The 21788-nt window shown below is 49.1% G+C and overlaps 1 protein-coding gene across 4 annotated transcripts in view; it reads left to right on the top strand.

Moving 5' to 3' along the window:
• The window catches only part of NFATC2 (nuclear factor of activated T cells 2), a 160241-nt gene extending 141708 nt beyond the window's left edge, over window positions 1-18533 (top strand). For 3 of the 4 annotated variants that reach the window (XM_089897078.1, XM_089897079.1, XM_022597666.2), the window contains exon 10: window positions 14013-18533. In XM_089897078.1, the coding sequence (XP_089753204.1) occupies window positions 14013-14068 (56 nt within the window). In that variant the 3' untranslated portion in view covers window positions 14069-18533. Of the gene's footprint in view, window positions 1-6513; window positions 6602-14012 lie in introns of all 4 variants that reach the window. The other variant, XM_022597667.2, reaches the window with a different exon arrangement.
• The last annotated feature ends 3255 nt before the right edge of the window (window positions 18534-21788 follow it).

Raw genomic sequence — 21788 nt, 5'->3', positions numbered from 1 at the left:
GATGCTGGCATGAAGGCCCCAAGAAGCTGTGCTGGGAGGTGGGGCCTGTCTCATGTTGCTGGACATGTTGGGGCCTGTCTCATGTTGCAGGATGAGCGCATCTCCCTGGAGGCTGGCTCTGGGCAGGGGACCTCCTCTCACCCCTCAGGGCTTGGCACCTTCTTGACTGTAGCTGATCTGCCCTCCTCCCAGTTAGCACCTAGGCTTCTTACTCGAAAAGGGAGCCTCAGAACTGCCATGTTTACTCATCCTGAGAGCTGAGGACCGTTTGGGACGAGGTGTGGCATTTTTCTCGTAAGCCCCGAGGTCTTGCTGGTAAGATGTCGGTGGCTGGGGGCCGTGCGGGCCTGCTGCCAGGGCTGGCTTCCGGAGGCCTCTGGTTTGCAGAACGTTGCTGACTCAGAGGCTGTTGTGTGTGTCACTAGCCCAGTGCAGCCAGCGCACCGTGTGGGGTGGCCTGGGAGGGGGCCCCCCCTTGGCAGGATGTAAAAATGCACCTCTAGGAGCCGGGCTGACCTCAGACCCACCCACTCTGAAAATTCAGAAATAGCTTCCAAGGTGAAAGTGCTTTCGTGAGAGAAGGTGGCCTGGTCACCAGTCAATTCAGTGTGTTAACCACATGTTCTCTGTGGGGTGGACTAATATGTACTAACAATGTTAGTAGGAACAGCTGCTAACATGGCTTTTTTTTGTTAACTTGGCATCGTTCCAACTGTATGCATTGCCCAATGTCTTTCTGGGATGCACATTACTATTCCCATTTTACAGATGAGGAAACTGAGGCCCAAGAAGTGAAACGATTGACTCACATTCCGTTAGTGAATGTGGGGTACTTACAACGTGTCGGATGCTGTTTACAGCACCTGTCATGTGTCTACTCAATTGATTCCCTCTAAAGTTGTTAAGAACCGTCATTGCCCATTTTTGGCAGGGCAGGTTCAGAGGGGGTCAGGGCTTGCCTCAAATCCATGGCAGGGCATGGCAGGCTGGACTTGGACCCCAGCAGTCTGGCCCCCACCTGTGTGTTTCCCTGTGGCTCTGCCCTGGTGTGAGCCCCTCACTGCTGTGCTCAGCCCCTGCACTGGGCCATCGGTGGCCACCACCCTCAGACACTTACCACCTTACCAGACACAGAAAGGCTGAATCTGTGAGGTCAGTGGAGGGCAGGGAAGGGAGAAGGGGCTGTTGGCCAGAGGATCCCGGGCAGCAATTGAGGCTGGATGGCGGCAGAGAAGTGGGATTTGGATGCACAGCAGGGAGAGGGGGGCTTTGCCGGCACAGAGCCACATGGCACGAAGGTGTGTGTGTGTTTAGGGGTGTGGAGGACACTGGGGCCACAGCAGCTCCTGCTCCTTGTTGAAACCCTGCCTCGGAGTGTGGCCTTGGGCAAATCACTGAACCTCGGCTGCTTCGCCAGCAGGTGCCTGCCCTGTGAGCACACCTTGAGATATTAGAGAGGAACGGTCTTGGGTAGAGCAGTGCTTACAGGACTGTCTTCGCTCAGGCCGCCATAACAGAATTCCACTGACTGGGTGGCTTAAACAGCAGAAGTTATCCTCTCATAGTTCTGGAGGCCAGAAGTCTGAAATCAGGGTGCCCGTATGATCGGGTGCTGGTGAGCCTGCATGCCTTCTCGCTGTGGGCCCAATGAGTGAGCAAACAAGCTCTCTGGTCTTTCTTCTTACAGGGCACTGATTCCATCCTGAGGGCCCCATCCTCATGGTCTCATCTAACCCAAATCACCTCCCAAAGGCCCACCTCCAAATACCATCACACTGGGGGTTAGGGCTTCAACATGGCAATTTGCGGGACACAGTTCAGTCCACAGCAAGGACTGTACAGGTGAAGGTTTGATCGAGGGGTGTGTGTCAGGAGTTAGGGTTCTGTCTGCATGTCCTGGGAGAGTTAAGGTATCTTAGGGACACCTGGTGTAATGTCACACACACGCACACATAGTCCTTGCTGGTCACTCCAGGCAGCCTTTGAGTTGGCCATCTGTGCCAGGCCTGGGCCTGTGAATCTCACTTAGAGAAATTTCGGACTGGGTCTGGTCCTGGCTTGGACCTGGTGGAATTTCTTTCCAGGCAGCTAGTGACTTCTTGGGCCTGGAAGGGGGTGGGCTGGGGAGCCCAGGGGTCCCAGGTTTATCTCGCTGTCACTCAGGCACTTGGCCCTGCACCATCGTCCTCTGTCTCCCTCTGCAGGCTGGTGCGGGTGGGCTATCAGGTGGGTCCTGTAGTTAGGGCTTGCCGAGTGCACGTGGGGACGGTCTGCAGGTCAGTCAGTTCTCACACCAGACTGGGCTGAGGGAGTTGAGAGCGAGACAGGACAAAATGCCTAAGACTGATGGCAGCGTGAAGTGGGTCGGGCTGCCTCCTTACGGCACGTGGGCTTATGTCGGGCTTTGGAAACATGTGGATGTATTACGGTTACCCTTCTTGATTGTGGGGAGGGGGGGGGTGGTGCCGTGCCGTGAGCTGGTCGTGACACATGGGAGGACATAGAATGATCTGGAAGGTGAACTTATGGAAGGATAAGGTGCAGACTAGGCTAGAAGATTCCATAAACATCCCACGAATCTGTTGCGAGCAGCAGGGGCCGTGCTGGTTTTCGAAGGAAAGTTCACTTGAGGCAGGCCTGGGGTTTTGGACCTCTTCTCAAAGGCCTTGGGGAACTTCTGTGAGATTCTGTGACATGAGGAAAGTAGCTCGGGATGGAGATGTTTCTTCCTGCTCCACGCTCCCCCCCTTAACCCACCTGGCGTGTCTGACCCGCCTTCAGTTCTCTCTGCTGCATACGCAAGGCTGAGGAAACGCAAATGTCTTCACAGAAATGTTTGGTTAATTCCTCCAACCTCCAAAGAGAAAGATGGCTTCCCAAACAATTAGGTATTTATTTTATCATCTCATTTGTGGTTGCAGGCTGAGCTGAACTGTGGGTTTGGATCACTGTTTCTTTCCCGAATCTCAACTGGCTGTAGTAACAAGTGCTTTTCTTTTTGCTTCTGTTTGTTTTATTTCTGAAAGGCAGCAGCCCCATGCTGCAGTGCTTGCTTTGTGGCTGATGCCTCTCAGCAGAGCTTTGGGGCCGAGGCCATGAGGAAGCTTCAGGAGGACCAGGGGGCAAGCCGTGGTTTGTTTAGAATGCTTTCCTGCCTGTGGTTGCTGCCTTAGAAGCCGTGTGGTTGCTTGATAGGAGAGGTGCCTCTTAGCTGCTTGTAGTCGGAAGAAATTCCGCTGAATCGGAGAAAAGGACCGGGCAGAGCAGCTCAGCTCAACTCAGGTCTGAGTTCATACAGTTGTCTCGTCCTCCCTCGCAGGGCAGCTTAGCTTAGCGAATGTCTGAGTTGTTTCTCCCTAGCTTGTAAGTTGACGTGTAATCATGGAAAAAGCGGAGGATGGAGAAGATGGTAGCGCGTTCTACACAGGTCGGGAGGGACCCCGGTGTTTTCATTAAAGAACCATTAAACTGAACGTACCTTAGACCAGTCTAACCCCTATGATGCAGATGCACACAGGTTTTCTCCTCTGATGCCATCCCATTTAGAGACGTGCCCGTGCTCTCAAGAGGGTGGAAGCTAGTTGTAGAATTTGTCAGGGTGACAAATTGGGTATTTTCGTATTTTGTCTGTTGACACCTTGCACTTTCGTGTTAATTATTCGTGTTGATTAATCAGTGAACCATTTCCAATCCAGATCCTAAATCATCACCTAACCCATGAGACTAGCAGGACAATTCACTGATTTATGCGAGGACTGTAAAAATGTACCGTCACTATATAGGTCTTCAGTGGTAGTCTCATAAAAGACCACAACAATGGGGCAGTGATTCTGGGACCAGAGGCCTCTCTCCCTGCCTTTGGGCGTGTTTCTAGGTGTCACCTAGGTAACATATCATAAGTCGAGATGCTGCCTTCTCTCTCGATGTCTACCTCCACGTTACTAACAGCTGATCAACGGAACAGACTTCTTCTTTAAACATGTAGGGAAACAGCATTGTATTCTTGGTTAGTGGAAGAGGATGGGTTGTATTCTTGGTTAGTGGAAGAGGATTGGATTGGACTGGTCTGTCTCCTTCCACATCTTCTCTCTCATTCTTCCGTCTTCTCTACGGGTCCGTATTGCAGAGTTAGTAAACATCTGTCCATGAGGAAGCCAGCTACATCATCTCCTTCAATCCTGACAGCAGTCTCTCCAGGGAGGTATTCTGATCCCTGTTTTGTGGGGAAACTGAGGCTCAGAGAGAGGTCGTGAGACTTACACGGATGTATTGACAGAGCGCTTTTGTGTCGAGCCCTTCTGATGCAAAACTGCATCTTAACTCAGCCCCCAGGGGAGCTTGATGATCTTACACATGTGGAAGCCCTGACCTGGGACTAGCACCCACCAAGCTGGGGCTGTTCCTGGAAGGATCACTCCATCTTTCTCTGCCTCAGTAACTTGACCTGAGAAATGGGCATCATAGCCCCAACCCCCAGAGATGGCTGTGAGGATTAAATAGGGCACGTGAACAGCCCCCTACAGAGCGGGGCGGCTCGGGGTGGGGTAAGGGTCTTAGTTGAATTTAAAACATGCCCTTCACTCTGGCTCTTGGTACCTGCCTCCCACCAGGAAATAGACGATTAAAGTGTCTGCTTCATGACTAAACAGGAAACTGCACCTCAAAAGTCTGCAGACAAACCTATCAGTTTGATGCTTTATAAATTCTCTGAACTCTTGACAAGTGAGCAGGCGTGGGCTTCCCAGTGAACAGCCCCTACTATTAAAAGCCGGGTGCCTGGGGTTCGGCCTCGATTCAAAGGTGCTGCTCCAAGGGTGTGACCTTGGACACGTACATGGCACCTGGTCCCCCCTAAGTGCTACTTGAATGCGTACAGAGGGATAAAGTGCAAACATCTTGACTATTTTAGCACCTTGGAACTATTTTTTCCAGTGCAGTGAGGTGATAGAGGCTCTTAGTTTCTGGATGTTATTTTGAGGGTAAATCCAGAAGCATTTGCATATGGAGGGGATGTGGGCTGTGACCAAGATTGACCTGAACAACCGGAAATGGGGAGTGTCTGTTTCCTATGATGGGACGAGTGGAGCAGGCGGCGGGGTCAGGGCGGTGATGATGGCGGCTATCAGGAGGTTGGTTTGGACCGTGTTAAGTTTGAGATGCCCGGCCGGTAGTTCGATAGCTAAGTCTGAAGTTCAGGGGTGAGGTCCAGGCTGCAAACATTAATTATTTGGCCACTGTCAGGATAGAGGCTTTTTTTTTTAAGGCCCTGAGGGAGTGGTCAGACCATCCTCTGCTCTTGGGTTTGGAACCAGCCAGTGTGGAGTAGAGACAGGCAAGTGTGATGAGGGAGCTGCCAGTGGGCCTTTTTGCTTCAAGAGATGGCCTGAAATGCATGGTCCAGACGGTGTTCAGAGCCACTACTGAGGGGTGGTTATTTTGTCCTGGGCGGCAGCAGCCTGTGACTAACGCCATCCAGTCCCAATCAAACCAACCCTATTGGAGCCCAACATGTGGGAGTCCAGGCCTGCAACTGAAGAACTGCAGAAAAGATCTCATTACTGTGTCCTCTGCCTTGAAGATGAGAGTTCAGAGAGCTCACGCCTTTTGAGAGACTATTCTGGTTTACCTAAGGATGTCCTAAGGATGCAGGTATAGCGACATCTAGCTATAAGAAATTAATTAATTAATAAGATTATTTATAATCTTATTTATAATAAGATTAATTAATAAGAAATTATTAATCCCCATATTTCTACCTCAAGCACTCAAAACAGACTCTGGCCTTCTAATTTGGCCATTGAAAAGGGATTGAGAAAGGAAAAGGGATTATTTAAAATTGAAGAGAAAATGAATGCCTGTTAAATATATAGCTCCTGTCTCCTTTCTAAGCACCTTCAGTGCTCGGACTGGGCAGGGGCTATAAAAATAGTAACTTGCCAACCAGAGAAAAACAGGAAGAAAGTGTACAGTCTTATGAATTTGCATGCCCACTGAGGTTCTATCACTCGTAAGAAGGAAGCAGGGGTCAAATGAGGGAGAATTACATTCGAGTAGCTCCATCATGAAATTCTGATTTTCTGATGTGCTCTGCCACAGATGCCAGTGTTATTTTGTCTCCTTAGTTGGCCGTGATTTGAAACTGCATGACATGCCAGCAACTGAGCCATTTTGTCTTGCTTTAAAAAAAAAAAACAACAACAACCCAAACCACCATAATCTTGCTGATGAACTTTGATTTCAGAGATCCCTATTTCTTTGTACAAAGGCCCTCATCTCAGTGATTATTACCCTGGTTTGGGGTTAATTCTGGCACAAATGTTAAGACGATATAGAATTGGGGGCTTAAACTACAGCCAACTACAGCCAGAGGGTTGAGTTCTATCCTGGGTTCTCAGCGGCCCTGGGTGAAGAGCTACTCATTAAATGGATGATATTAGCATGAGTTGGAAGCATAAGAGGTCGAAGGTGATTTTTTTTTTTCTTCTCAAAAATGGTTTTGCAAATCTTTTTCAGAGCTGATAGACACACACCTTAGCTGGATACAAAACATATTATGAAACAGAATGACTGTGATCTTTGATCCAAGAAATCAAAGTTAAAGGTAATTGATATCTTCTGCCTTTTTCCTTTTGTTTTCCAGCTGTGTGTTTCCTTAACTTGAATATTTTTTTGAGTAAGAGAAAACTTTACAACCTGAAGGCCCTCTCTCATTTTCCAACATTTCCTACTCTTAAGGGCTAGACCCCACCGCTCTGTGAGGGGGAACCCCCAGGGGACATACCTGAGATTCATTCTCGGTCGGGGAGGGGAGTAGGGGTGGCGATGAGGCTCTGGGGATCTGCATGCTCTCCCAGTGGCCCCATCACCCTCTTCCAGGGAGAAGGCAGCGGCGCCAGGTTCCAGCCTTTGGCAGCTGTGCTCCTGCTCTGAGCCAGCTCCCTTTTGGTTTTGTACACTTTGCTTGGTGTTTCCAGTTAAGGAAGGCTCTCCGTCAATGGCAGGGCAGTCTGCATTGGGGAACGAGAGAGGGGGCAGGTGGGTCAGGAACCTCTGGAAGTGCCCTGTGCTTAGGTAATTTCCAGTCTTGATCTCATCAACTCAAAGCTCCACCACACTCCCGCAACCCCCAGGGGCCTTCTTGTGCACTTTGGGAGGGGTTAACCGTCCCCTCGCCCCGCACTTTCTGGATGTGAAACCAGGCTCTGGACCTGGGCTGGAGCTGGGCGTGGTTTTCCCACTGAGCTCAGTGGGGCCCCTGGCCTTAGCTGTAGATCCCCTCCATCGACTTTGGGTCCTGGGCCTGCGCAGAACTGTGCAGGGAGCCGGAGGCTCAGGGTGGAGAGGCCACATGGGACAGTGAGGATGTCGCTTTACCTTTCTGTGCCTCAGCTGTTTAGATGCCGCTGCTGTTATTTAATTCTCTGCACAATAATTGCAATCAGGTAGCACGTGCAGTGCCCAGCACGTGGTGAGCGCTTGTCAGAAACCATCCAGCATCAGTATTGCTGGCTTACGTGCCTCCTGATGTCCCGCTGGGCCTTGGCTCTCGGATTGTCTGTTGGTGAAAGTGGGTTTGCTGCATCATAGGCCAGACCCCGAGTCTTCTGCAGCATCACAATGATGGCTCACTCTGAAAACCCAGTTAGAACAACCATCAGCTTTCACATCCATTAGCACACACAGCGGAGGGAGCTGACGTCCCAAACCTGGTTTCCCAGAGGGTGGGGCCTGCGGAGAAGTACCAAAACTTCCCAACAGCAGCATGAACCTTAGCAGGGGGAGGGTTTCCCTGGCACATTCTCCACCAGTGACTCTCAGACACCATCGACAGGCAACAGTAACACTCAGCGAAACTTGGCTGGATACCCACCCGGAGCCAGAGTCCCTCCCGAGAACTTTGCATCCGGCGAATCAGGATGACAAAAATGCAGCTGAAATATCAGCGCTGAGACTCAGCCACTTAGTCAAAGGGCCTTTTTAGTGCGCTTCTTCCCTCCCTGATGTTAGGACTTGGCAACGCTCTGACCTTGCAGGGGCCTGTGAACTCTGGCAAGCTGGCTCTGATCTGCCTGGCCTCAGAGGGGATTTACCATCATGTAACGCTTCAGACCCCACCCACAGCTTTGGGCTACAGGCCTATCAAGGCGTTTTTGTCCTTTTCACTGAGCCGCTGAAGCCTGGCCCTTCTAGAAAGCTCTTCTTCAGTTCCCAAGTGCCCCCAGAGCGTGTGGGGTTGGCTGGGAGGGGAGACAAGGCTGGGGAGTCGCTTAGCAAGTGAGAGCATTGTGATACCCAAGTCACAGGGGACGCCAAGGCCAATGGCCACCTTTCCTTCTTAGCTCCTTCCCACGTGCTTGTGGGGAAGACAGGCCTGGTGCTCAGGGCACAGAGTTTCAGCCCTGGAGTTCACTCTTGGCCTTCAGAGTAGCTTTCCCTGAGAGCAGTTAGGACAGAATGTAGAAGCATCCAGAGAACACTTCACATGCTTTCTGGTTCAGCCACCCTAGTGTCTAGCCACCTCTTGCCCCGGCACAGGTCCCAGGACTGACCGGGGCAAGGTAGCGCAGGAGAAGGGCAGCGGGTGGGACTTGCGCCTGTGTTAACTCTCAGATTCTTTCTTTTGGCCTCCAGAACACTGCCTCCCTGGTTCAGGAGCGACTCTCTGGCCGACCCCAGGCTCTCGAGGGCCCTCACACAGTCTAACCAGACTTCAGAAAACAAGCTTGAGGTTTGGGAGAGAAATAAGATGGGGCCTGTCCTCTCTTTCCTGTTGCTTCTTTCTCAAGGGATTAAGTTCCAAAGTCAGCAGTTATAGAAAGTTCCCTGGAAAGTCTTAAATTGCACCTCAAGTCTATCTGTGTGGCCTTCTGTGTGTAACCCTGAGTGGCCATTCTTCTGCAAACTGAACTTTGGGGACCTCCGAACTCAGCTAAAAAAGTCAGCACGCAGGTGTCCGGGCCCGCAGGTGAACCAGAAAATTCCTGGGGCAGAGTGGGATGCCAGCAGAAATCAGTTTTAAGAAATTTACCACTAATCAACCCAGAGTTGTTGGATGAACAATAATAGTAAAAGGCACTGGCTTCCCCAGATTGCCATCCCCGAAAAGTAGGGGAAGAAAACACCCTTTGCTATCTTTTTCTTCTTTGCCATTGGCGTATATACTAGAGACTGGCAAACCATATCTCAGGCCAAATGTGGCCCCTGGCCCGTTTTGTTAAACAAAGTTGTATTGGCACACAGCCATGCCCATTTGCTCACATATTGTCTGTGGCTGCTTTCATGTTTAAAAAAAAAAAGCAGAGTTGAGTAAGGGGCTGTATAGCTCACAGAGCTGAAAATATTTTTATCTGGCCCTTTATAGAAAAAGTTTATTGACCCCTGGTATATTCTCTCTTTATGTCTGTAGCCATTTTTATTAGACTTGTTATTGATTTGTAACACCTCTTTATATATGGATGACCTTTGTCATACTGAATATACTACAGATTTCTTTTTTGGAGTTTTAAAGAAAAATGTATAATTTTTATATACTTACATGCGTCTGTCTTTTCTTTCTTTCTTTCTGGTTTCAGCCTTAGGTGTCAGGCTTAGAAATCACGCTGAGGCTGTAGCCATGTTCAACATCTGTGTTTTCATCACGGTGTCTCTCTGTAAGGGTAACAAAAGGTCGGGGGTGCTTGTGGCAGACTGAACACCACTGGCCTCAATTCTGTTCCAAGAAAGTGATGCTCAGTGACCACCTTAACCACTCAGCACACAGCCTTGTCTGCTCATTAACCTCGCAGAGGCTGCTCTGGCCTTTTCCTGACACACAAAAGCTGCTGAGGATTCCGGGTCCCCAGAAGAAAGGTGATGGCTAGCAAACCTCATAGCACAATCTCTTTACCTATATGGTGGAGCCATATAATGTACAGGTTAATAAAACAGGGCTATGGATTCAAATCCTGATCCCTCCCCTTCACCTGCTGTGCCAAGTGACTGCCTGTCTCTCTTTCTCCATCTATAAAACGAGGATGACTGTATTACTAGGTTTGGTGTGAGAAGTAACTCAGTGCTTGGTTCAGCACCTGGCACGTTGTTATCCCTGAAAAAATGTGAATGGCTTACATTCTTTTGTGGAGAAAAAGCTCCAGGCAAACAACAGACCAAAAACCCGTTTTGTCAGTTGGATAACAGAAAAATCAGCTTCCCTAAACTAAGTGACCTAGGCTGACGGTGTGGGGTCCTCATGGTGGGCTAAGATGCATGCATTAGGCACCTGCTGTATGCATGCTGCTATGCATGGTACAGTGGGCATACAAGCAACTCAAATAACATGGCACATGGGGGCAAGCATTTTGAGAACTGTTTGCTTCTGGAGGGAGTCAGGACCCCATGTAGGAATGTGAGACGGCTTCCGGGAAAAAGGTGATACTCAGGAAAGGGGGCAGGAGGGAAGGCAGGATTTGGGCAAGAGAGGAACCATTTGGAGAACTGCCCACGGCCCGATTTGGGAAGAGGTGGGAGAAGAGGTGCAGAAATTGGCATAGGATAGATGCTCAAAACATTTATCGGATGAATGAAATACTGATGGCAGTGACCTAGAAGGGCGGGTTTCAACACTCAGACCTGAGAGACCTGGGGCCAAATCCCAGAGCAGACAGTGTGACCTGAGGCTCCTTAGTCCCTTGCTAAGCTTGTGCTTTCTCAGTAGTAATACATGTTATTGAGAGCTTTCTCTGTACCAAGGCACTCTTCAAAAGCCAGGGATACGGTGGGGGAACAAGAAAACTAAAGCACTAGAACAGTGAACTGCCAGGAACCGGTATATGAAGGAGATAAGGAGACCAAGCACAACTGGGTGGCGGCATGTGGCACTGCCGACTGTCCCCAGGGCCTGGGGCCGAGGAGACTGTTTGAGCAGAGCCTCGAAAGAAGTGAGGGAGAAAAGCATTAGAAGAGGCGAGGGGACCAGCAAGGGCAGAGGCTTGGAGGCATGAGTGCGGGCTGGGGAGCACGTAGAACGGAAGCCAGTGTGGTTCGCTGCAGGGGGGGAGGGGGAAGGGGGAGGCAGTAGGAGGCGAGGTCACAGCGGGAACCAGATCAGGGGCAAGACAAGCCCAGAGCAGGGTTTTTGGATAAAGGAGACCTTAAGCACGTAGGGGGCCAGAGTGAGACTAAAGGTGTGACAGAGAGGAGGTGACAGGGCTGCTGAACGGGCAGACCACCTTTCCTTCCCAGGGAGAGGTTCCATGGTGACATCGGGAAGTTGATTCAAAGAAAGGGCAGCACGATGCCCCCTTTTCCCTTCCACCCAAAGACGCGAGGCTGCAGAGGTGGGACCTCTCGAGTCGGGGTGAAGTGATTGGGCAGAGACCCTTTCGGGGAACTTGGAGCCCACGTTTGCAGACCCATGTGGCTGCACTGCTGTGGCCGCCCCCCAGCTGGCGCTTCTGCCCTAGAGCTTTCTCCCCATCCACAGCCAGGGGCACGAGCTCTGAGGTTTCAGAAAGAAAAGGTTCCTCTCCCCCGGAGAGGTTGCAGTGGGCGCGAGCAGGCCTCGCTTTGGGGCCCGACTGGGCGGCCGGCCGCCTCCGTACCCCGACCGCGAAGGGGTCCGATGCAGAGCGTTCCCCGAGTTTTCTAGATTCGACTGTGGCTTTCAGAAAGCCAGAGTGGTTTCCATCCAAAGGGAGGGGGAAGCTAGACCGTCTCCCACCCAGCCCCTAACCTGGCCCCGAGCTCCGAGAAGGGAAACGACCCTTTGGCGAGGGCGGTGGTGCCAGTGGCTCTGCCCAGCAGTTATTTTTAGAAAGCCGAGGCCGTGGAACGTTTCCATTGAGGATTGACTCCTCTCGTTTCCTAGGTTGAGAAAACAGGAAACCCTTCAGAATCCGGGCTTTGAAAAGCTTCGCGTGAAGCCGCACCGACCCCGCCTCCCCCCTGGCCACGTGCTTTCACTCCTGCCTGGCTGTCCTCACTGAGGGCCCCCCGGGCCGCCCAGCCCTGCACACTTCCCAGAGGCCAGGCTGCAGAGGCGAGGGAGGGGTCCTGCTTCCTCCAGCTCCGGGAGTCAGCTGGTATCTGCTACACAGTCAGGGCCCAGTTAGAGCTGGTTAGCCGAACACACGAATTCCTCCCCGGAGTTCCTATCAGTGGATCCACTCCCACACTTTGCAGCCGGTTGTTACTCTGATACATACATTCTCATCCATTAACATCCAGAGGTACTGTGTCACGTGCTCGTACATATGTACATATGCACATACCAGTCTCTGAACCAACATCTGCTCTACGCCGGGGACTGTGATAGTTTTCTCACTGTGTCATCTCATCTAAGCTCCTCAACAACTGTAGAAGGAAGGTCATATTTTTATACACAGTTTTCAGATGGGGAAACTGAGGCACAGAGCAGTTACATCACTAGGGTGAGGTTCAGCGAGCAAGGAAGCAGCAGAGGTGGGATTCCAGCCCCGGCCACCCGGCTCTAGAACCTGAGCTCCCGAGCGCCCCTTGCACCTGCTTTCAGCACACATCTGAAGAACAGTGAGTGACGCCTGATTGGTTTCTGCCACAAACAGAGCCCGCTGGTGTAAAGCACTAGGTTTAGAGTCCAACACAAAGCGTGGGGTATCACTACCCGTCACACAACTGACAGCTACATGACGCTGGTTACCTGGCCTCCTGCTAGGAGCTTGTATATACATCAATGCCCAGCATCCTCACAGCAGCCCCAAAAGGGACACATGTTGATGATTCTCACTCTACAAGTGAGAAAGCCGAGGCACAGAGGGGTAAGGTCACACGGCCCGTTTAGTGAGGGAGCCAGGAGTCAAACCCAGCATATCCAGCTCCAGAGCAGCGTGATTTTGCTCTCTGCCTATTCTGGGAGTTGCAGACTCATCCAAGCAGGGGTTTTCCAGGGAAAAGCACCCTGGACCTAGGCGAGCTCAGGGTGGAGGGAGTCTGAGCCCATCGACAGTTCACCCTCACTGTTCATCTTCCATCTCTATAACTTGAGGATGAGGCTGAGATGAGAAAACAGAGGCGGCGGCTGTGGGAGGAACTTAGTGGGAGCACCAGGAGAGTGGAGATTCGTCTCCCTTTTATGGGACCCCAGAGGGGTCCTGCCTCCTCTTCTGCTTCCGGACCCAGTCCACACAATCCAGCTGTGAAAGCAAAAGTGCACACACACACTTTAGGGCAGGTGCACACCCCTGCCTGGTGTCTGGGCAGCCTTTGAAGGCAGCTTTTCCCCAAGAACATTGAAGGAAGCCTTTTGCAAGAGCCACTATTCTAAGAGCTTACTGCCTTGATCCCAGGACCTGGTGCCTCAGATAAGTGGCCAGAGTGGGAGAGCAGAGCTAGCTCCTTGATGCCACTGGCTGGCACTGCATTCTTGGTTCCCTGCTAAATTCCATGCAGCTTTCTGGGGCAGGGGGTAATGGAACACTCCAGAGCCCCTTGAGGACACTTGGTACTTGAGAAGACTCAGAGTGTGATCCTTCACTAGTGAGGAGGGGTAAGGGGGGGGGGTTGTGCTGAAAGGGATGAAGATTATGTTTACATTGATGGCTACGCTTTGTGGTGGTCCCACCCACTCTCTTTTTAAAGGCCCTTCTTGCGAGTCGTAAGTTTTGTGGGTCACGGAGCGGGTATTTTCTGGATGTTGTAATAACAGAGTTTGGTATACAGTAGAGCACCTCAAGTGCATTCAATAACGAGAAGGAGAAAGTGTTCCTTCAATCATGCCCCGTGGCCCAGCTCCATTTCTGCCACAGCAATTTTTAAAAGTTACCATTTGGGCAATTTTCACTAACAAACCCATACCACAAAATAGCATCATGGGGGGTGAGGAAGAAGCATGATGTGGGAAGGCATTTCTTATGTTAAAGATTGTCAGATGTATTACTGCAAAGACAAAAACATGTTTTAAAAAAACAGCCCGGTTGTATTAGGTTCTAGAAAGCTAACCTGATCCCTGTTTTGGGTGCCCTCTCACTCGCACTTACTCTCTCTCTTTTCTTTCGTAGTTAATGAAATTATCAGGAAGGAGTTTTCAGGACCTCCTGCCCGAAATCAGACGTAGAAGAAAGCCATTAGCAAGACATCATCCACATTGCTAACGCCGGAGCCTCCCACCGTCCTCCCCGGTACCCACCCCACCCGGAGGCTGAGCACGGGACCATGTACCGGCCGAAAGCTAACCCTCTATTCCGGAGCTCGCCTCCTCTCTGTGCACTCTGAGTCTTGTTCTAAATCCCAAAGAGCATCTCGGTTGACTTTCAGGTGTCCCATCCAAACCTTAAGTGCCTGCTGACCCCAAATACATCCTGAACCAGACCACCCGCTGGAATGCGCCTGAGAGCTGAGAGCCTGCAGCCGGGGACTCGGGGGACGGAAGATGGGGATGCAGTTAAACCCCAGCCCTTGCCTTCACTTTTTTGGGTCACAGATACAGCTCTTGTACCTTTTGAAGGAAAGGAGCTCTCCAACAGAGCAACCAAAGGAACGTGACCCAGCTTACGTCACTGGGCTGAAGAAAAACAAAGAAGCCGGCCCACCTTCCCTAGGGATTGCCCATCCACACCAGGGATGGGCCACAGCTCAAGCTTGATTTTTAAATGTTCTGCTTCTGAATCAAAAACAGTCTGGCTCTTACAAGATCAACTGTTAAAGCTTCTCGGCGTTATGACATGTGTACACTTTTTTCTTCTCCGCTTTCAAAAAGCTGGCCGGAGGGCGGAGGGGGGCCCTCTTGGCTAGCTGCCCTTCCCCCCTGCAGCACGCGGTCACGGACTAGAGGAGGTCACCCAGGCTGCCGGGTGAGCACGCATCCGCTGCAGCCGGACAAGCTTCGCGGCTTTTTGATGTTCCCGCTTTCTTTCCTCTAACAGGCCAAGTGCTTTTCCAGAAAGTACAGTAGTTAAGAAGAATCTCAAGCATGTGCATTGAATTTTGAGAAGGAACGGCAGAAGGGCTAAAGCAACCAAAAAAAAAAAAAAAAAAGAAAAAAGTGCAGGTATTTTTGTTAAGTAAAACGGTTGCAAAGTATAGCAGCTGGCAGGCCTAAGTGCTTCGGTGGGTGGGCGCCCCCATGATCAAGGAAAAAGGCTGAATTCCCTCTCTGGCCTAGACACAAAGTGGGATACTCAAGCTCACGATTTGGCCCCAAAGTTCACTGGTTATTTTTAACTGAACCCATTGAAACCCGCCCCCCGCCCCAGTCCCAAAGACGCCTCTGCATTAGCTGCTTCATCCAGCACAAATGTGATCTGAATAGAAGCAGATCCTCTCCCACACAGTCCTTAGTTTGAATGTGCTCCGCTCAGACCACTCGCATGGAGTGTGCAGCTTAGCCCTGAGTGTTTCCCTCCTCTGGGTGCACCCACGGTCCGCCAAAGTCTTCCTCCTCTGGGGCAATTTTTGCAAACAAATAAAACCCTCCAAGTTCTCGGCAGGTGAGCTTTTAATCACACAGATGTGTTTGTTTACATTCATCGCAGACACCCCAGGACAAACTGGGGATTCCTTTTCGGCCATTTAATTGCTTCCCTGTAATCAAACACACAGTGTAAATATTCCTGGCACTCTTCAAAAGGCTGCACTCAGGCCTTCTGCCTAGCAGAGTTGACTGAAAAAAATCACTCCACGAAGAGAATCGTGGCAGCTAAGGGCCCACTGTGGGTTTTCTAAGTCCTGGCTTTGTCATCAAAACCTTGCTGAGAGCTGGGGCCAGGAACTCCGGACCTGTGACCCCGGCCTGGTGTGTTTGGGGCTCGAGAGGACAGAATGCAGCACATGTCTGTACCCTTTTGGTCAGAACCTAGCATTTCTTCCCTCCCACCCACCCCCCCCCTCCAAGGACAGGGGACTTTCCACCCAGCCCAAGCAGAATTTAGCAAAATTCTTTTCAACAAACAGAATGCCAGTAAGAAGTTGACCGCCATCGCAAAGCTTCTGGGATGCAAAGTTCTTCCTCATTAATAAAGCGTTCCTTATCCAAGCAGCTTTACCTAAAGAACTTTCTCTCCAGCAATATTGACTTCACGGGGGAAGGGTTCAAGCATTTGGTGAGCGATTTGTTCTCACTTGACCTGGCTGGGAGCCATTTTTTGCACATGAGGGAATTTGGCCTTTCCTCAGTTATCTGAATGTTTTACCCAAGTGCCTTCCTGCTATTGTAGCAGTCGCTCAGCTGCATTGTGCATGGGGTGAAAAAGGACTAATGCGTTTTCCATCACTATTCTAACCATGTTAGTGCAAAGGGCCTCCTAGTAGTTCAGATTCCTGTATGTATAGATGTACGTGTGTGTGTGTATAAGACACTCACAAACTCTTTTTCTAAGACGTCCTAGCTGGGTATTATAGGAAGCACTTTCATAAACAACTATACCAAATAGCAAAGGAAAGAAACAAGAGCATTAGTTTTGAGACATAAACAGACAAGAGAATGTGTAGTAAGACTCGACAGCAGTCAGGAAAGTTTTGTCAGATACAGATGCCAGGAGGAAGTTTTGCCAAGAGTAAACTGCTCATGAAATATTTTCAGTATGGGGAGAGGCAGTAGGTCCTCGAAGAGAAAGAAAAAGGATGTCTAAACTGTCAAGATGGGTGTGTTGCACGTGTGCTAGAAGGATCTGTTAGGTAGAGGTTTGTACTTGCTACAACCAAGGTAATGTAAATATATAGCACTTCCAACAGCAATCTGCCCTGTTGCTGAATGTAGTATATTTCCAAAGTTTGAGTCTTCCTGTATTGTACAAAAATACTGCTGCTTGATAATATATAATAGCAACCCAAATTAATGAGTATGGTATTAAATTTTATTTTCTTATCTGTATTTTTATGCTTTTTCTCTGTCCTCAAGATATCGCATCCTTGTTGGAATTAGAAAATATTTATAAGTGGTCAGAAATCTTTTTCAAGTGTCTCTTTTTTCGTATACATTGAGGATTTTTTTCCCCTAAGAGAAAGGATGTATTCTTGAAGATTTGTTAATCATTCCAGGAAAAAAAAAAAAAAACACCCAAAACAAAAGCCCACCTCAGAGCCTGTTAGTCACCTGTCTGCTAGAAGAAACCATCTCCAGAGAAAGGAGGGGGAATGGCTCCGTGGAAGAAGGAAGCACCTGTTTGTTGCTTGAGGACGCTGCTGCCTTCAGCTTTGAGCCTCCATCTTGTCACTGAGAACTGGAAAGTGTTTAGATCCCTCCAATAAGGGACCTAGTAGGTGATTTTGATGTAACAAAACTGCCTGTGTTGTAATGGGGAGTCTAAAAAAGACACAGGAGTAATGGGGAGTTCCTAGAACAGAAGTGCAGGCTAATGTTTACAGAGCTAACTGAATCCTGGTAGATAAACCCCCGTACACATTACCCAAAGGACATTCAGAGTTTTCCAGCAAAGACACAGACTAGACGAATCAAGTCGATTCTTTCTAAGAACTGGGAAGCACTGATGTAGCCCTTCTTGTTTACATCCAGTGGCCAAGCCATCCCTCTCAGGAAGCCAGGCTTGGCCAGTGCGGGAGCTGTCATGTGTAGACAGATCGGAAGCTGATGTGTTCTCATTTCTCACTCTGGACTAAAGGGGAGGCTTGAGTTTATTTTCACATCAAACCCTTTCCAAGACCACCTTATTTGTTCAGAATTGAAAGAATGTCAGGGGTCTGGTTAACAACTTTGTTTGCTTTACGTTTACAAGTGGCACAGGGGTTGTGACATTCTTGACGAGTCGGGGTAAACCTTCCTGAACTCACTTTTGGAGGGCCAGGCCCTTAGCAGCTACCCAACATATCTTAACCTTGGATCTCCCAAGCTTGGGTCTCGGGCATTAAATCTCATGGAGCCAAACCAGCCAATGCAAGTGGTTTTCCTGCATTCCAGCTAAATGCTTACGAACAAGAAGCATCACATGAAACTGATCACAAACATCAGTTTCTCTCAGCTTTCATGAGTGCCTTGAGTTATAGCCAACATCACTGTCTTAACTCAGTTTGTTTAGAAACAAATGTTTCTGGTGATTGTTGAGCTAGCAGTGGCTCCGTAAGCCAGCCCTTCTGAAAGTGAACTGGCGTGTTGGGTGCTGGAAGAAAGGTTTAACACCCTGCCTTTATGCAGCTGTTGGCCAATTAGAATAAACTCCACCTGCCTAGTTCAGGCTTTGGATGTAAATGATGCTGTTCTATTAGCAGGTGCTTTCAGCACTCTGATTGGCCCGAACGGATGGACGCTGTGGTTGGGACAAGCTTAGCATCCTGACACACCTTGTCAAAGAACCTTACTCACCCCTGTTGCCTCTACAGCCCTCAGAGGGGAGAAAATGTTGAGAATGTCCTCGCTAATTCTCCAACAGATAGAAGTCTCTCCCACGGGGTGGTACTGGAAGGCTTAGGTTTTGAAAATCTCGACTGTTAAAAGGAGTTTGAATACATCGCATTCCTATGCAAAACGTTTTTAACCTTCAGTTTAACATAGTTTATTTTTGCTATTTGTAAAGTATTTTTATACGGCTTGTATCATGATAGTTTAGCAATAAAACAGTTGAAAGCAATGGCTACTTTGGGCGTATCTTTTCTTCTCTAGAGATGCTGTTCAGATACCCCTCTACATTTTGAGTTCGTACATCAAGGACCATTTTTTGTGTGCACATCCACGTGTGGGTTTATCACTCCTCTCAGCCCTGTGAGGTCGGGACTGTCTATTTTACATCTAACCTCCGATATTTGCATCTTACATCAGAAGCCCAAGGTGACAGAGTCATGAGCTCAACCTGGATTTGTCTGATTCTCTCTCTGCTCCCTCCACTGCAGCTCTGCTATAATCTGTGTCTCTAGACCTCTTTAGGAGTAGCATCCAGGTAAACACATTTATAATGTCCGCCTTGGGTCTGCTCGCAGAGGGTCCCAGAGCATTTACAGGGAACTGGGCGGAGCAAAACAGTCACTCGCAGAGCAAAACTGTCTTCTGCTTGAATATCTTACAAAATTCCAAAGTTCCCTCCAAATTATCTTTTACCATCAAACCCGCAAACAGAATTAGATATTATAAATACTAGAATTTTCCAGCTGGCTTCCTCCTTATAGCAGCTTTTTCTCCTTATAGCTAAAGCATCTACGAGGTTTGGAGAAAAATTTCTATTTAAAGTCTTAATGTAATACGGTTCAAATGTCATCCCACCCTTCAGCGCTACCCTTAAACCCTAGGGAAGCAGGGTCTCAGCCCCAGGCCCTGTACTTCAGGGACCACTTCACCCCACCATAACTCTACGCTGAGGATACCTTCTTGGGGATTTCCCAAGCCCCCTTCCAGTGCCTGGAACCAGCAGTACCATGTGGGGTCGGGTGTCCCAAGCATATCAGGGTCCTGTATGAGTTGTGGCTTGAGATGCCCCTGGTCCCCCTCAGATGGGGCCAGCTCGTTCCCATTTATTTCCTTTGGGGCACAAGGTCAACAGGACACAAGATGCCCCAAAGAGCTCCAGGACCTGCACCTATAGGGTCCCAGCCAGTTGCCAGAAGAGCTTCCTGGTGAGCAGATTGCTCCTTAATGGCCAGCACAGGTTTTTTATTTTTTGTGGGATCGGGTGAGATTGGGCCACCAGAATGGTGCTGAAACATTGATTTGAGGATGACTCAAATCGCTCATAAAGACAGGAGCCCCACAAAAAATATTTCCCCAGGCCCGCCTGCCCACCCACCCACCCTAGGGGCAACTCTGCCCCTCATGATTTTTTGCTGTAGCTGTATACAACCAGTTCTCTTTAAATTCACTCACTTTCTGAAAACCTTATGTTGCTTTTCCCAAATAGAACCCAGAATCATCTTAAGCAGAAAACAAAATACAAATATGAAACTGTACAGATAAAACTATAGTCATTAAAAAAATAAGTCTGTGTCCTACACTTGTGTGAGCTACACTTGGTACATACCACAAAAGTCAGCCTGGGCCTCAGTTTCCCCAAATGTAAAATGAAGATAATAGTCCCCACCTCACAGTACGTGCTTAATAAATGTTAGCTATCAATACAACCTCCCATCATTTAACTAATAGATTTAAGATTCACCCAAGGCTGGACCTCATTTTTCTAATATCTGGAAGGAAGCATTCAAAGCTTTGACAACAGGTCTTGAATTTTTCTAACTAGATAGTTAACTAGCTACCTAATTAGTTAACTAGATAGTTAAAGCCCCAAACTCGAGCTTATCCAGTTTTCAAATCCTGAAATGAAAAGGAAACACACACTGGGGCGTCCAGCCTCTCCTTCTTGGGGAGACTTTGCAAGTCTGTCAATGTCCCTTGCTACCTGCAGCAGCACGGTGTTGTACCAAGGAGCAGATATATAACGCTGGCTTAGTGACAAGTGGGAAATTAAGAAGTTACAAGACTTCCAGGAGCAAACAAAATGCTGACTCCTACACAGGCTTTTCAGGTTCGTAAATGGAAAGGAAAGTGGTTTCTTGGCCAGAGCAGGTTGAATATGAAATAATCCCGTGAAGGAAGCGCGGACCACAGGGACCATTAAGAAATGAAAGCAAAGTCATTTCTTTTGTTTGAGGAGCTCTGGGAGCTGTGATGAGCTGCACCAAGCTTTCTCCAAAAAGGGCTTCCACTCGAAACTGTCTCTGCCTTCACCCTCCCGGTAAAATTCAGCAGTCCAGCTTGGTAAATGGCCCAATGTGGAGTTATCACCAAAGAGATGGAAACCCCTGCCCAATCCCAGGATTTCCAGGAATTCTTGGTTTACTAGAAATTTTAAACTCAAATGACACAGAGCACTATGACAATTGGATCTTAGCTTTTTTTTTGTTTTTTTTGTTTTTGTTTAAGCAGGGAGGGAGCAGCTCAGGGCTTTCTATGAGCTGATGGGGCTTCCCAAGAAAGACCCCCAGATCACATGGCTGCTGATCAAGAGCCCTCTGTAGTTACTACCATCAGGACAGCTCTTGAGGAAAAGCATTCACAGGACGATCTTGGCACCAGATTTTAAGTACACCTTCTCATGCACACTCCAGACTCATGCACCTGCCTGTGTGACATCTCCACTCTGATAACCAGGAGGCATCTCTAGCTCAACATGCCCCCGATTTTCCTAATTCCCAATCTCCTCTTCCCACCCACAACCCTCTAGTACACCCTGTCCTCCCCATCGGTTTACGGCAACACCATCTAAGCAGCTGCAGTGTCAAAAACCTGGGAGCGACCCTGGATCCCTCACTGTCCCTGGGCCCCACACGTCAGCAACGTTTGGTGGATCCATCTCTGAAATCACACCTTTCTGCTTCACGCCCATTGGACCACCTTTATCTTCTCCCTGGACGACAGAGCCGCCTCTTGACTGCCCTGGTTCACGCCTACCCTCACTGCCTGCACAGTGGGCAGAACATACCACACCTGCTCTTAAAGCCTTCCAATAACTGCCCTTTGCATTTACTTTTTTTCCCCAAATTTATCAAAGTATGATCGACAAAGTGTGTACATTTAAGATATACAACGTAGTATCTTGATATATGTTAAAAATTGTGAATTGGTTACCAAAATTAAGCTCTTTAATGCATACATCACCTCACACAGTTACCTTCTTTTTGGTGGTGAGGACATTTGAGATCTACACTCTTAGCAAGTTTCAAGTATACACTTTTATTAACTCTAGTCACCATGATGTACATTCAGCTTCCACAACTTATTGATCTCAGAAGTTAAAGTTTGCCCCCTTTGACAGAATCTCCCTGATTCCACAACCCCCATCCACGGTAAGCACTATTTTACTCTGTTCCAGTAAGTCCCCTACATACCAATGAGTTCCATT

Source organism: Delphinapterus leucas, chromosome 15 (genome assembly GCF_059928025.1).
Source record: "Delphinapterus leucas isolate spDelLeu-1000000601 "Yukka" chromosome 15, BTC_Dleu_Yukka2, whole genome shotgun sequence".
NCBI classification, from domain to species: Eukaryota; Metazoa; Chordata; class Mammalia; order Artiodactyla; family Monodontidae; genus Delphinapterus; species Delphinapterus leucas.
This window is presented reverse-complemented; position numbering and strand designations above follow the sequence as displayed.